General features: G+C 41.8%; 1 protein-coding gene across 2 annotated transcripts in view; it reads left to right on the top strand.

The window, feature by feature from the left end:
* Positions 1–15413, top strand: part of PIBF1 (progesterone immunomodulatory binding factor 1) — a 378979-nt gene extending 363566 nt beyond the window's left edge. For both annotated transcript variants that reach the window (XR_011319363.1, XM_069758136.1), the window contains 2 exons: positions 12732–12911; positions 15258–15413. Coding sequence is in view for 1 of the 2 variants with exons in the window: in XM_069758136.1 (XP_069614237.1) it covers positions 12732–12911; positions 15258–15293 (216 nt within the window). In the remaining variant the exon portion in view is untranslated. The remainder of the gene's footprint in view (positions 1–12731; positions 12912–15257) is intronic.
* Positions 15414–16629: the final 1216 nt, after the last annotated feature.

The raw sequence follows: 16629 nt of genomic DNA, 5'->3' as shown, positions 1-16629 counted from the left end.
CTTTGGGTCCTGGCATCCATATGAATGTTACTTTGACAAGTATCTCCTTCCTGAACATAGTTGCTGACCAAGTACTCCCCTCCATGGCAGCTGTGTTTCCTAATTGTTGTGGCCTCTTTCAGCAGGAAATTATGCCGTGCCACACTGCAAAAATTGCTCATGAACTTGTAGCTAGGCATCTGTCCTTATATTGGAAAAAACAGTCTGATCTCTGGTGACCCAATTTATAACTTACATGAATTAAATGGATTGTTCCCTTTCAAATTTAATTCATCCCTCACATACACAATTCACCTATACTCACATTCTCCGGGTCCATCGGTACAGTCTTCATTGCTCGCCCCTACTATGTGGCTTTGGCTACTGTGCTGACGTCAATTTGAGAGCATGGCACCCAATCAGTAAGCTCAGCAGCTCTGAGCTCCGATTCAGACATAATACTCAGAGCCGATGAGTGGGTATTCTCATACCTCCCAATTTTTGAAGAAGGCAAAGAGGGACAAAGGTTGCATTACGCCACGACAAATTTTAGACCATGCCCCTGACCACAGCCATTTCACAACTAGTCACACTCATATCCACGCCCCAACTACACCCATTTAGCACTGCTGATCACACTGTTTCATAAACAATAATTATAAACAAAAAAATATGGCCACACAGTGCTCCATACTGTATAATGGTCACACAGTGCTAAATACTGTATATTGGCCCCACATGATGCTGTGTACAGTATAATGGCCCCACATGATTCTGCGTACTGTATAATGGCCTCACATGCTCCATACAGTATAATGGCCCCATATGATGTTGTGTACTGTATAATGGCCCCACATTATGCTGCATACTGTATAATGGCCCCACATGATGCTGCGTACAGTATAATGACCCTACATGATGCTCGGTAGAGTATAATGGCCGCACTTGATGCTACGTACAGTATAATGGCCCCACATGATGCTGTGTACAGTATAAAGGCCACACATAATGACCACAACTCCATCATTGCCCTCACATCCCCATCATTGCCTTTTCCATCACCACACACACCTACAGACACACCTACACACACACACACCTCGCACCATGCTCCCACGCAGCAGCTGGCAGCTTCCTCTCCCAAGGCGCTGAATGATGTCATCCAGCCGCGCCACTGACTGCTCACATGGCAGCAGCTTCGGTAGGCCACTGATAAAGACGCCTCTCCGTGTCTCCTCTGCCAGTCAGTGTCGGAGCAAGGAGCAATATCTGCTCCAATCCGACACAGCTAGCGATCACGCTAGCAGTTTAAAGAAGCAGCGGTACATTTGGTCTGAGGCCAAGCGGTAAAAGGAGGATCCCTGCCAGGACAGAGTCTCAACAGCGAGACTGTCCTTCTAGATCCGGGATGGTTGGGAGTTATGGGTATTCTGTCTACACTAGATTGCTCCGCTCAGAGCCTCACTGATTGGCTGATGCACTTTCCATCTAGTCCATGTATTGACGGATCACAGCTGTTTTGACAGCAATGGGGTCCTACACAATATTTGGCAGGTTGTATAAATATTATGGCTGTTTGCTATCTTGCCTGTCTACAGGATAGGTGATAATAGATTGCAGAAGCTCCCACATTCACTGGTATGTAGGACCCAGTCCCCTTTTTTTCTACTTAGATACAGTACAGACCAAAAGTTTGGACAGACCTTCTCATTTAAAGATTTTTTTCTGTATTTTCATGACTATGAAAATTGTACATTCACGCTGAAGGCATCAAAACTATGAATTAACACATGTGGAATTATATACTTAACAAAAAAGTGTGAAACAACTGAAATTATGTCTTATATTCTAGGTTCCTCAAAGTAGCCACCTTTTGCTTTGATGGCTGCTTTGCACACTCTCTTGATGAGCTTCAAGAGGTAGTCACCAGGAATGGTTTTCACTTCACACGTGTGCCCTGTCAAGTGGGATTTCTTGCCTTATAAATTGGGTTGGGACCATCAGTTGTGTTGTGCAGAAGTCTGGTGGATACACAGCTGATAGTCCTACTGAATAGACTGTTAGAATTTGTATTATGGCAAGAAAAAGCAGCTAAGTAAAGAAAAACGAATAGCCATCATTAGTTTAAGAAATGAAGGTCAGTCAGTCTGAAAAATTGGGAAAACTTTGAAAGTGTCCCCAAGTGCAGTGGCAAAAACCATCAAAGAACCTGGCTCACATGAGGACCGCCCCAAGAAAGGAAGACTAAGAGTCACCTCTGCTTCTGAGGATAAGTTTATCCGAGTCACCAGCCTCAGAAATCGCAGGTTAACAGCAGCTCAGATTAGAGACCAGGTCAATGCCACACAGAGTTCTAGCAGCAGACACATCTCTACAACAACTGTTAAGAGGAGACTTTGTGCAGCAGGCCTTCATGGTAAAATAGCTGCTAAGAAACCACTACTCAAAATTGAAGGCATACTGAACCAGCATAGCTTCCACAGCATCTTGCAGTGGCATGCTATTCCATCAGGTTTGCGTTGAGTTGGACCATCATTTATTTTTCTACAGGACAATGACCCCAAACACATCTCCAGGCTGTGTAAGGGCTATTTGACCAAGAAGGAGAGTGATGGGGTGCTACGCCAGATGACCTGGCCTCCACAGTCACCAGACCTGAACCCAATCGAGATGGTTTAGGGTGAACTGGACCGCAGAGTGAAGGCAAAAGGGCCAACAAGTGCTAAGCATCTCTGGGAACTCCTTCAAGATTGTTGGTAGACCATTCCCGGTGACTACCTCTTGAAGCTCATCAAGAGAATGCCAAGAGTGTGCAAAGCAGTCATCAAAGCAAAAGGTGGCTACTTTGTAGAACCTACAATATAAGACATAATTTCAGTTTCACACTTTTTTATTGTAGAATGGCGGTATTTGTGGGCGGTTATAAAGGCTATGGGTTTTGGTGAGATATTTATAAGTTGGGTGCAATTGTTATATGCGTCTCCAAGAGCAAGGATACGGGTAAATGGGCTCTTGTCGGGGGATTTCCCTTTATATAGGAGAACGCGGCAGGGGTGCCCCGTGTCTCCTCTCTTGTTTGCAATTGCTGTTGAGCCCTTGGTGGCGGCGATACGGAGGGATAGGGACATAAAGAGAGTTAGATACGGAAACTATGAAGAAAAGATTACCCTGTACGCAGACGACGTGTTACTGTTCTTGGAAGATGCGCAAGAATCTCTGTGGGCTGTTATGAACAGCATTACAAAATTTGGGGCTTTTTCCGGATTATCTATTAATTGGGATAAGTCTGTGTTGTTGCCCATGGACGCGGCGACATATATATAATTCCACATGTGTTAATTCATAGTTTTAATGCCTACAGTGTGAATGTACAATTTTCATAGTCATGAAAATACAGAAAAATCTTTAACTGAGAAGGTGTCCAAACTTTTGGTCTGTACTGTGCATTCAAGTTAAAGGCATTGTCCTCTTTCAGAAAGGATTTCCCCATATGTTTAGTTTATTCTAAAAAAACAAACCCTTTTTACTCATCCCCAGGGAGTCCAGTGCTGTGTCACAGTGCTAGACCCAGGGAGGGTGAGTAAAGTACAGTTTGTTTTTTAGAAGAATTTGAGTATGTGGGGCTAAATTTTCTGAAAAGTGACAACTTTTGTGAGGAGGAATTGTATAAATTGGAGGTCATGTATACATTGTTGCTTCATATGATGTAACTTTATATAAAATGTGGAAATCACCACATAAATCTCTGTCGCCCACTAAGAACGTAATACTCTATGGATGACTAATTGCTTAGAGACTGTATTCTGCCACTCTCCCTGCTCCTGCAAATGTCCATCCCTAGTCTAAGTGCAGAATGTATCATACAAACAGGAAAGCACAGATTTAACCCTTACAAGGGCTGTTAGTATAGTGGATCAGAATCAGCACCAGTATTAACACTAGAGGACTCTGATCCGTTCAACTGTGCACATACAGCCTCCCTCCAATAAGCTCTATCCCTGAGCTGTGCAATGGCATCAGTGTGCCAAGCCTGGCAGCGCTTGTCCATTCATAACCCCTGATGATGTCATACGGCCAGCCAATCACAGTAAAGCCGCTACCAAGATGGTAGCGGCATTAAAGTGGCTCGCAGGCAATCCCTGCAGGCTTATTGGCTGTGTAACAGGCGCCAAACATGCAGGGCAGGGATTTGAGCTTCAATTTGAGCATCAGCTAATGCTCGAAGAGTGCCGAGCACCCAGATATTCGAGTGATAGCAGAGTATCACCGAGCACGTTCACTCATTCCTAATTATTAACAATTTCCCATGTCTATCATTTTCACTCTATTCTGTTGGCACTACTGAAGCTCACACCTCTTAAGGGCATCTTTGGCTGTCGTTATGACAGAAATTAAAATCTACTCTTGCCATGGTCAGGCACAGATTTGATTGTTTAATCTCCAGGTTAATAGCGTTCTGAAGCTGCCAAGCTACTTGGAAGAAATGAACTTTATTCCTTCCAACCGCATTGGGCTTTCAGTCATAGAGGCTCCGCTTCAGTCACTGCTCAGTACATAGAGAGCGGCGGCTGTAACCACGCCTGACACTGACTGACAGCCTACGCAGCACTGATGCACTGTAGATCTGCCTTTCAGTCAGTGCCAGGGTGTGGTTACAGCCGCCACTCAATACGTACTGAGCAGTGACTGAAGCTGAACCTCTAAGACTGAAAGCCCAATGCTGTCGGAAGGAATAAAGTTCAATTCTTCCAGGTAGCACATCAGTGCGGGCACTTGGCAGCTTCAGAACTCTATTAATCAAATCTGTGCCTGACCATGGCAAGAGTAGATTTGTGACAGCAGAAGCCGTGATAAAAACTGGACAGCTCACCCTTCATGGTGGTTGAGCAGAGGGGTTGTCACTAAATGACGTGGGTGCCTGATCCTGAGGCTTTTGGACTTTTAATCATTTACAAAACTGTGTGAATGAAATAAAAAATAAAAGTTAATTTGCACTAACGGAAGGATCAGCGCTTACCGGCTTTGATTCCATAGTGTCATGTTGAGCTGTGTGTAATCATCACATGTGTAATCGAATGCAAATAGTTTCCCATGTACAGAAACTTAGGTCATTGTCGGCATCTCATCACTTCACGTCAACTCATCATCACTGTGGAATCCCTCCAGGGAAACCTGTATTTAAAGTGAGGAAGTTCACCCATTGTTGCTCATGTGAAAGATACATGGAAATGACTTGTATTGCGTCCGTGTGAATTAAGTAAAACACAATTTCCTGACGTCCTACCTACGGTATGTGCTAGAACAAATCCTCTAAGATGAGGGGTTCTGCATTTCACAGTAATCTTTTGATTATTGGTGAGGTTCTTCTTGCCTATGATCTTTTTACATGAATACACAGACCACTTGTTAATGTCAAAACACAGCCTGATTTTATCTGTAATGATGGAGCATGTAGCGACCAATATAGTTGTCTGAGCTATTTTCATCAAGCAATTCAGTGTATGTATCCCCCTGGCAACATGACTGCAGAGTTTACGACGCGGAGCAGCGTGTTGGCATCAGCTATGCCGTCTTCTTAAACAGCTGCTGTGCAGTTGAGATGTTCTAACATGCCGCTGCACATGGCTCACTCATGCTCATGGCAAATACCTTGGCGCACACTCTCCATCTTGTTAACACTTCGGGGACAACAGATGTGTGCTTAAGTGATCAATAGGATTGGGGCACATGAGTAAAACTTGCAAAAAATTATTGTGTTATTGATTCTGATCCCAGACTCGACAAGGCTTTAGATGTCATTTTTGAGATTGTATGAAATCAGAAAAACCATCTGTTTCACTCAAATGGGACTGAGCTGCAGTACCAGACATAGCCTGTGGGCAGGAGTGGCGCTGTTTTTGATAACAAGCAGACCATTTTTTTAATCTGATAGCACCACTTTAAGCCTTTTTACAAAATCTCAGTTTTGGACTGGTGATTTGTTTTTAGTTATTTTTTTGCTTATACCCGAGCTATTTTGCACTGCATCATAGACGGTGCTTGACATAAATAGTGGAAGGTGTAGGTTTCCACAGCGTTTTACAGACATTATTATCACTGTCCCCATTGGGGATCACAGACTAAATCCCCTATCAGTATGTCTTTGGAGGGTGGGAGGAAACCCACACAAACACGGGGAACATAGAAACTCCTTGTAGATGTTCTTATTGGGATTTGAACCAGGACCCCAGCGCTGCAGGCTTTAGTGCTTACTAACATGCACGTGTATACGGGATGGGGGGGATAAATGTATCTGATGAGCAAGCCTTACACCACTACTCTTGCAGCTTACAAGTCTTAGGCTACATTCACACGTTGCGTTTTTTTAATGCAATTTAAAAGCTGCATTTTAGAGAAATCTTATACACACATATTGTTTTTTTGCCTGGCTGAATTGGAAAACTGGAGCGTTTTTTAAAATAGCAGCATGTCACTTCTGTCAGTTTTTTGTCAGAGTTTTTTCACCCATAGAAAGTAATAAGTGCAAAAATTCCGGTATCAGGTTTTGCTGCTTTCTTGGTGCAGACACCACAGGAACAAGAAAGCAAGTTTTGCCTGCTGAAAAAACCGGAGCAAAAATGCAACTCGTGAACATATCCTTAGAAAGGTTCTTTAAGTGGTTCAGTAAAGTTAGTACACCTATGCATGTTTTTTTATTGTTCCCAAACTCCTTAAATAAAAGGGAGTCTTTGTAAATATTATTGATATAAGAAATGAAAAAGTAGTCTGCACCATGGAATTATATAGGTCTGCATAGAAGTGGCGTGTACACACAATGTTTTTTTTTTCTTAAAACTGGTTTCTATTGAAGTTGTACAACAACAACGAAAAGAAAAAATCATGCTACATTAAGAATCTTGCAGGTGTAATTGTATTTTCTGTGTGTGTGCAGGAAAATCAATAGCAAGTGGTAAAGTCCAAACCCCGAGCACAATGGGAGTCTTTTGGCCTGTGTGAGGGGGATTGGACGGTCTTTAATTAATAGTTCAGATATTTACACAATTAAATAATCTTTGCAGCGAATATTCTTTGTTTATCAAGTGCATTCTAAGCTTATAATGCAACATACAGTACAGACCAAAAGTTTGGACACACCTTCTCATTTAAAGATTTTTCTGTATTTTCATGACTATGAAAATTGTAAATTCACACGGAAGGCATCAAAACTATGAATTAACACATGTGGAATTATATATTTAACAATAAAGTGTGAAGCAACTGAAAATATGTCTTATATTCTAGGTTCTTCAAAGTAGCCACCTTTTGCTTTGATGACTGCTTTGCACACTCTTGGCATTCTCTTGATGAGCTTCAAGAGGTAGTCACCGGGAATGGTTTTCACTTCATAGGTGTTCCCTGTCAGGTTTAATAAGTGGGATTTCTTGCCTTATAAATGGGGTTGGGACCATCAGTTGTGTTGAGCAGAAGTCTGGTGGGTACACAGCTGATAGTCCTACTGAATAGACTGTTAGAATTTGTATTATGGCAGGAAAAAAGCAGCTAAGTAAAGAAAAACGAGTGGCCATTGTTACTTTAAGAAATGAAGGTCAGTCAGTCCGAAAAATTGGGAAAACTTTGAAAGTGTCCCCAAGTGCAGTTGCAAAAACCATCAAGCGCTACAAAGAAACTGGCTCACATGAGGATCGCCGCAGGAAAGGAAGACCAAGAGTCACCGCTGCTTCTGAGGATAAGTTTATCCGAGTCACCAGCCTCAGAAATCGCAGGTTAGCAGCAGCTCAGATTAGAGACTGGGTCAATGCCACACAGAGTTCTAGCAGCAGACACATCTCTACAACAACTGTTAAGAGGAGACTTTGTGCAGCAGGCCTTAATGGTAAAATAGCTGCTAGGAAACCACTGCTAAGGACAGGCAACAAGCAGAAGAGACTTGTTTGGGCTAAAGAACACAAGGAATGGGCATTAAACCAGTGGAAATCTGTGCTTTACTCTGATGAGTCCAAATTTGAGATCTTTGGTTCCAACCACCGTGTCTTTGTGTGACGCAGAAAAGGTGAACGGATGGACTCTACTGTTGTGAATTCTGTGAACAATCCCAAAACCCAGATCACAGACACACCAGGGATAAGCACCATACAAGAATTCAAATTTTAAAGATCTGCCTTTATTACACAATCAAAGTGGCAACAAAAAATGTTAAAAAATTTTTATGTTATATAAGTATAAAAACTAATTAATGCGTACCACTAGACAATTATAAATAAAATATATATATATATATTAAAAAAAAATGACATTACAGCACACCCTTTATTACATCAGTTGATCCCCATCAAGATAGAACATGTGCAATAGCTATTTCATAATTTTGCACACAATGAGGTGTAAGATTTTATAAAGATTGTATTTACAAGAAAAAATATACAAATCTGAATAGCAGAAAATAGGCAAAAAGAGGCCAGCTTACAGAGTGCTATGTGCCAAAAAAGTTAATTATATAAAATACATATGCTCCAAAAGTGCTAACTCATTACAGAAAAAAGTGTTAAGTGCTATACAAATGCATATCAGTAAAAAGCCTAATACATCAGAAAAGTGCTATGTGCATAGATGAATAAATAGCAAGCATACCAATAAATGCTAGTGTGCACCCACGTGCGAGGATCACTTAATTATATAAGTGCTGGGTGTTAATTTTATCCAGCTGAGAATGTCTCAAATATCCCACAATAAGGTGCTATGTGTGAGGGATCGTGTGTGCTCCTAAAAGTGCTTCAATGCATCAAAAGCAGTAGGTGCATACAAAGTGCACAACAAAGGGGGATCAACTCTAATATTGATGTCGGTAAATACCTTAGGTGGCTGAATCCAGTGGTAACGCACCCCAACGCTTGTTTCGGATTATTCCTTCGTCAGGGGGTCAATTCTGTGGCCAAGCTCCCTCCTGTGGTCGTGAGTGGTACTGCGGCTGGTTCTGTCTATAAGCTTCCTTTGGTGGATGAGAGTGGTACTGCGGCTTCTGAGTTTCCTTCCTCAAGTGATGAGGTTAAGTCGTTAGGTGCTGCTCTATTTAACTCCACCTGGTGCTTTGATCCTGGCCTCCAGTCAATGTTCTAGTATTGGTCTTGCTTCCTCCTGGATCGTTCCTGTGGCCTGTCTATCCTGCATAAGCTAAGTTCTGCTTGTGTTATTTTTGTTTGCTATATTTTCTGTCCAGCTTGCTATATTGCTTGCTTGCTGGAAGCTCTGAGACGAAGAGGGAGCACCTCCGTACCGTTAGTCGGTGCGGAGGGTCTTTTTGCCCCTCTGCGTGGTTGTTTGTAGGGTTTTGTGTTGACCGCAAAGCTATCTTTCCTATCCTCGGTCTATTCAGTAAGTCGGGCCTCACTTTGCTAAATCTATTTCATCTCTGTGTTTGTATTTCATCTTTACTCACAGTCATTATATGTGGGGGGCTGCCTTTTCCTTTGGGGAATTTCTCTGAGGCAAGGTAGGCTTATTTTTCTATCTTCAGGGCTAGTTAGTTTCTCAGGCTGTGCCGAGTTGCATAGGGAGCGTTAGGCGCAATCCACGGCTACCTCTAGTGTGGTGTGATAGGATTAGGGATTGCGGTCAGCAGAGTTTCCACATCTCAGAGCTCGTCCTATGTTTTTGGTAAATGTCAGGTCACCTTGTGTGCTCTGAACTTCAAGGTCCATTGTGGTTCTGAATTACCTGTTCATAACACTCTACATGCCTGGTTCCCACCGTGAGGAGGAGGTGTGATGGTGTAGGGGTGCTTTGCTGGTGACACTGTTGGGGATTTATTCAATATTGAAGGCATACTGAACCAGCATGGCTACCACAACATCTCGCAGCGGCATGCTATTCCATCCGATTTGCGTTTAGTTGGACCATCATTTATTTTTCAACAGTACAATGACTCCAAAGACACCTCCAGTATGTATAAGGGCTATTTGACCAAGAAGGAGAGTGATGGGGTGCTATGCCAGATGACCTGCCCTCCACAGTCACCAGACCTGAACCCAATCGAGATGGTTTGGGGTGAGCTGGACCGCCGAGTGAAGGCAAAAGGGCCAACAAGTGCTAAGCATCTCTGGGAACTCCTTCAAGATTGTTGGAAGACCATTTCTGGTGACTACCTCTTGAAGCTCATCAAGAGAATGCCAAGAGTGTGCAAAGCAGTCAGCAAAGCAAAAGGTGGCTACTTTAAAGACCCTAGAATATAAGACATAATTTCAGTTGTTTCACATTTTTTTGTTAAGTATATAATTCCACATGTGTTAATTCATAGCTTTGATGCCTTCAGTGTGAATTTACAATTTTCATAGTCATGAAAATACAGAAAAATCTTTAAATGAGAAGGTGTGTCCAAACTTTTGGTCTGTACTGTATGACGCGAAGAAAGTGAGATGTCGTTATTGTAAAAAAGTAGTAAAGCAAAAGAGGGATGGAAGAAAAAAGGGGAAAGGGAAGTATGAGTGGGTAAGGTGCTATGTGTACACGCTGTTATCTCAAAAGAAGAAGGACTCGACGAAAGAAAAGGGGCCCAGTCTGGAAAGCATCCCGGTGTGTACACAGAAACTCGGTTTGGCATACCCAGTCCTAACCTTTGTATCATAATATAATGACACAATCTGGCGCTTGCGCAGATGGAGATCATTGCTTGTCTATAGATGCTACTGCACATGCGCCACCGATATTTTATTGGAGCAAAAAATAAATTTTGTTACAGTACAATAGTGGCTGTGCATGTGCAGTAGCATCTATCGGCAAGCTACTGTGCCGGCACCGTTTTGCTGGAGTTTAAAATAAAAAAAAAACATTTTTTAAAGACCATGATATTAACTGCACAAGCTCAGTAATAGGAGGCAGGTCACTGAAGGTTCAATGACCTGTTATTTAAGCCACAATGATGATGAGGCCAGAGCACGGAAAAGAACTGCCCACAGGCCGCCTCGGAGCACGAGCATCTCATTAACTGAACAATTACACAAGAACCACAAGACAGATTTCTTCGCCCCAGGTATCATTTTAATCAGTATAATGGCGCCAACCTGACACTGTCTGTAGTTTATTGAGCTAAATCTTGATGACAGGTTCGCTTCAATCCAATGTGCATGGGGTGCTTAAGCAGTTCAGATCCCAAAGTCACCACCTGGTTAAACCATGTTTCCTAGATTACAGTTTGGAAGAAGGCCTGGGTTATTGAATAAAGGCTCATTATTCTGGGTCAATATAATACGTTCTAGCGAATGATCAGTCAGTCCCAGAGAGAATATAAATGCTGGGTCTTGATAGGACGGTTTTTAATACAGACTATTTAAAAAAATTGCTGCTATTTTTTCTTATTTTGGAGCAATAAAACATGGTTTCTAATATGGACATGTGTACATGTGATGGATATATTATAGATGGCTTTTTATTCAGAACCTTTCCTTACTTAGAGGGGTTGTCCAGTGAAAACAAATAATCATCCAATCCAGGGAATAGGTGATAACCTGCTGATCAGTGGGTGTCCCCTGATGAATTGAGCTCAGGTTGCACGATCTAACTTCTGCTCCATTCTAATGGGGGTAAAGCCCCCGTCACACATAGCGAGATCGCTAGCGAGATCGCTGCTGAGTCACAAGTTTTGTGACGCAACAGCGACCTCAGTAACGATCTCGCTATGTGTGACACGTAGCAGCGACCAGGCCCCTGCTGTGAGATCGCTGGTCGTGTCGGAATGGCCTGGACCATTTTTTGATCGTTGAGGTCCCGCTGGGTAGCACACATCGCTGTGTTTGACACCTTACCAACGACCTCGTTAACAGGACGTCCCATTGAATCGTCATGAAATAGCATCGTTGTACAGGTCGCCGCATCGCTGCTGCGTCGTTGGGGAGATCTCACTGTTTGACATCTCACCAGCGACCACATAGCGACGCAGCAACGATCCCTGACAGGTCGTATCGTTGTCGGGATCGCTTAAGTGTCGCTATGTGTAACGGGGCCTTAAAAGTTCCCCATTCTGCTGATTGGTGTGGATTTGAGAGGTCAGACCTCCAACCCACTGATCATCGAGTTATCACCTATCCGGTGAGTAGGTGATAAAGGGGCTGTTTAGTGAAAACAAGTTACCGTAAGTCAATTTTTTTTACTTTTATTTACTTGTACTTCTCTTATTTGCTTCTGTTTACTAGAAATCAAATCAATTATTTATTATAATTATCCAGTTACAATTAAATAGAGTTATAAAGCAATGTTTCATCATTCAGGCAATGTAATGTAATATATTAAAATGAATGCAAGGGCTTGAATGCATGCATTATTAAATAGATCTTACACCACATGAGTCTGGTGTATGTGCTTTCAAAATCCTGGTAAGAATGGATTTCTTTTTGAAAGATTGGGGAAGAGTTTTCACAAGTATACACCCGCCTCACCTGATTGACAAGCTGCAGCTTGAACTGAACATTGGGAATTTCAGCAGCAGCATGGTAGGGGGCACTGAGCAGCAGCCAATCAGGCACGGTGGGCAAACATTACTATTCTCAGATCTTTTTTTTTTTGCCATTGGAGAAACCTCTGCACCCTCTTAGTTGCCAATTGATAAGAAGCCACATCTCCTGCCTTTTTAGATGAGACTTTTGCTCTTTTATTTCCATATAAGTTGAAACTTTCCAACTCATACTGTGCAGTCTTGTTAGGCCAGATAATGCTTTAGTAAACCATGTCTCCGAAACTATTTTTTTTCTGTGATTTCTTTGCAGGAGTTGGCTGAAATGAAGCAAGTCATACTTGGTCTTAGGAATAAGCAACCAGTGGAAGTTTTACCTCGATCTAAAGACCACGCAAAAAAGCACATTACTAAGGGGAAATCTGCGTCATCAGAAGCTGCATTGCAATCTCGCCAGGACGTGAACGTATTTATACCTCAACCAACCGTGTTTGTAAGTGTTTCATATTTGCTTTAATGCCGCTTGTAGTTAATCGTAAACCGCCATTTGTTGCATGTGACAGTTTATAGCCGCCATAAAGTTGTAGATTGAGAATGCTTTGTTTATCTGCAATATTTTATGACTTTATTTGAAGGTTTCATTTCCACTGTCCCTGACATTTTAGTAAGTAAAACCATTTTATTTAATATGAAGAGACCTAAAGCTAATAGTAATCACCCAACTAATTATGGGGTGTTCAGGCGAGTCACTGGACTACCGAATTTGACCTGAGACATTGGACATGTTCCTTTGGAAACATGAATCACTAAAAAAATTAAAAGGCTTAAGTTCCAATGAAAGTGTAAACTGACTTACAACACATATATACTGGTATATATTTTTATATTCAACATGTCAGGGGCCGATAGATGATGTACCCCCTGCGATAGTCTATACCTGCTCACCTTAGTCTAGCATCAATTTCTAAAGGCTGTCAACAGCAAAATAAAAGAAGATATGTTGTATATTATCATATGGGAGGCCATGGTGCTTTATAACATTGACAGAGTGACGCAAGGATGGATTTACCAAGTGATAATGACACAAAGCATTAAATTAATCTGTTTATATGGTGCAAAGTCAATAAATTAGTGCAGGTTGTGTAGCGTCCCAGACAAGCCTAACCTAAATCCAACTGATCATCTTTCAGCTGTACACATCTATAACATTAGACATTGCACGCACAGGTTAATTAATATCAGTACATCCATGCAGTCAGCTAGGTTTAATTGATTTGCTTCTTTACTAAACACGCACAGATGTTTGGCCAGATTCAATTTCAATGTTCTGATCAATAGTTTTATTCGGAACTCCGCAGTCAAAGCGCATCTCCTGCGTAATGCCTAGGACAGGGCATGATGTAGGGCGTCAAAGACCCCAAGGAGAGAGGCTGTCAGTCACTGCCTACATATAACACTGTTTTGCCTGCAGTGTTTCTGTATTGTACCATTTCTTTTACAAACTCCCTGGCTGGGTCTTCACAGAGAATATCCAGTGTGTTTTGAGCAGAGCATTATTATGCACCTAACTGACACTTTACCTCTGAAACATTTAGCCAAACTGTTCAAACTGGTTTAGAGAATCTTCAGTTCTCACATTGCACCTAATATTGGGCAATGCCAATGTTTATCATTCCAAAAGATCCTGGTCTAAAAACTAGTTCTCCTAATAGAGATAAAGTATAGTCTGAAGTTTCTAGTAGTCATCTTACATACAGACAAGTTATATATTTAAGTCTATCAATATACAGTACACAAGCTATTAGAGATTTCAAAACAAGTCAGCCAAGAAATCCAATATTCTCCTAACTGACTCACTGTCGATAATGTATATAAGCAGGCTGTGAGTAAATTCTTAAACAGACCTTTTAATTAAAGAAAGTATTAAGATACACAACCACACATTTGATAAAATTACCTGTAGCTAAACAGGTGAAAAAAACAATATCCACTCCATGATGATCAGTGGAAATATGACGATTGCTATCACTAAAGTCAGACTGAAAAGTTTGGTTAAGGTATACTAACAGTGGTCAGATACATATGTTCATTAGTCTTATCAGTGATTACTAGTGATGAGTGAGTATACTCGTTGCTCAGGTTTTCCTGAGAACGCTCGGGTGGTCTCCGAGTATTTGTTAGTGCTCGGAGATTTAGTTTTTGTCGACGCAGCTGCATGATTTACGGCTGCTAGACAGGCTGAGTACATGTGAGGAATGCCTGTTTGTTAGGGAATTCCCACATGTATTCAGACTGTACAGCAGCCGTAAATCATACAGCTGAGGCGACGAAAACTAAATCTCCGAGCACTAACAAATACTCGGAGATCACCCAAGTGTGCTCGGGGAGCCCCGAGCAACAATACTATTAACTCATCACAAGTGATTGCACATCTGAAATAGTAAAATACAGAACCATCTCACCCATTTGTTAATGTCCAGGGGATGAGGTCCTTGTGCAAGCATCAATCTTGCATCGGCCTATCCATCCTTTTCAGTGGGGCTTGGAAGATACCCTTTTGGGCACAAATAACACTGTACTGGCCCTGGTCATCCCAACGCTCCTGCCCTGACAAGGTCAGCCCACTTCTGGCCCTTTGTGCTAAATGCCCTACACGTTCCCAACGTGCCTCCCTACACTTCCCGTGTGCCCTCTGACACGTTTCTTACTATCAGTGTCATCAAGGGAGAAAAGTGCACATATGGCAGATGTAAGAAGGCTATGGTACCAGTATCCTAGTGGTAGATATGCCAAATAGCATAATATCACGTAATAATCACGTGTATTTTTATTACTGCAGACAAAGAAGGAAGCTCCAGAATGGTACAAACGATGAGGAAGACCAGTCTATCCACTGAAGACTTTTATTTTTGTTTTATTTAATCATGTGATACTTATTTTTTTACTATTTCGTATTTGAAGCTGCTATGAATGTAATAAATCCTATCTTATTGTGGCAAGTGTCTTGAAATGCATTTGTGTGGATGGAAAGGACAGTTGTTATGGAGTATGTTTACTCTCCCTGTATTCATCTGAAAAGGATGAGGAGATGCATTGTGAGGATATCCGTCAGCAGTTCTTGAGAACACTCCCAGTTTTGCTGACTGAATAATGTGGATCTCAATGCTCAGCCACCATCTTTTCTTATTAGGAACCTGTTTGCAAAAAAAGACAGTACATACCTGCAGACATAGTGGTAATCTGCAGGTAAGCACATTGTAAATCATATACAGCTGTCTAATTGGAAGAGCAGCTACAGGGAAAAAAGTTATATTCTCTCTGCAGCTGCTTCCTTTATTGGAGCAGCATAACAGTGGGCTGTAACTGTCTGTACAAAGCGAGCTGTAATCATCCCCCTCCTCCTTGACTGACATCTAGCTCTGCAGAGCAATAAGCGTCAGAAATCATGCAGTTAGGGTGACACCTCTGCGCTCACTGTAAGGTAATGGTTGACTCTTAATAGTTCCCTGCACTGTCCCAAAAACTGGAAGTCAGCAGCTGCAGAGAGAATCTGATTTTATTTTCACCCTTCTCTTCCATTTAGACAGTTAAACATGTTTAAAATGGAATTTACTTGCAAATTGCCACTATGTCTGCAGGTACATTTAGTTTTTCTGCTCCCAGATTTCTTTTATGTTAAATAGAAGCCAAGAGTTTAATGACAGAATACAAATACGCTTATCGGTATGAGTATTAACAAATACACTTATCGGTAAGGAGTCGCAGGATACACATAATTCTGTGGTCCGCATAGTTGAAAACTTGTTTGGTGCCGCTATCCTGCCTTGTTTAGCCCTACACAGTGCAGCAGAAATGTCATAAAGTTTCCAGCCCTGTGCCCACTCTGACTCAGTCTACACAGCAAAGCTTAAAAGTGATCTTCAAAAAAAGCAGGGAATGTCAGCCGTTTTATGTTCGTTGTGAAGCAAGAATACTGCACGGTAGGTGTGTGTGTGTTCCACATAAGAAAACTCATTTTCTGATCGTACATTCCCTATAAGACAGACCATATTCAGTTTAAACTTATTAAAGTAGTGACCTAAAGCAGAACATGTTTTTTACCTACTTTTCCCCACACCTGATCTATTGTTACTGGGATTCTCATTTCAGTGGTAGTGAATTACAATTGTCTCATTTTATCATGGAATTGTATTTATTTTATCTACGTTAGC

Source organism: Ranitomeya imitator, chromosome 3, assembly GCF_032444005.1.
Source record: "Ranitomeya imitator isolate aRanImi1 chromosome 3, aRanImi1.pri, whole genome shotgun sequence".
Taxonomy (NCBI): domain Eukaryota; kingdom Metazoa; phylum Chordata; class Amphibia; order Anura; family Dendrobatidae; genus Ranitomeya; species Ranitomeya imitator.
This window is presented reverse-complemented; position numbering and strand designations above follow the sequence as displayed.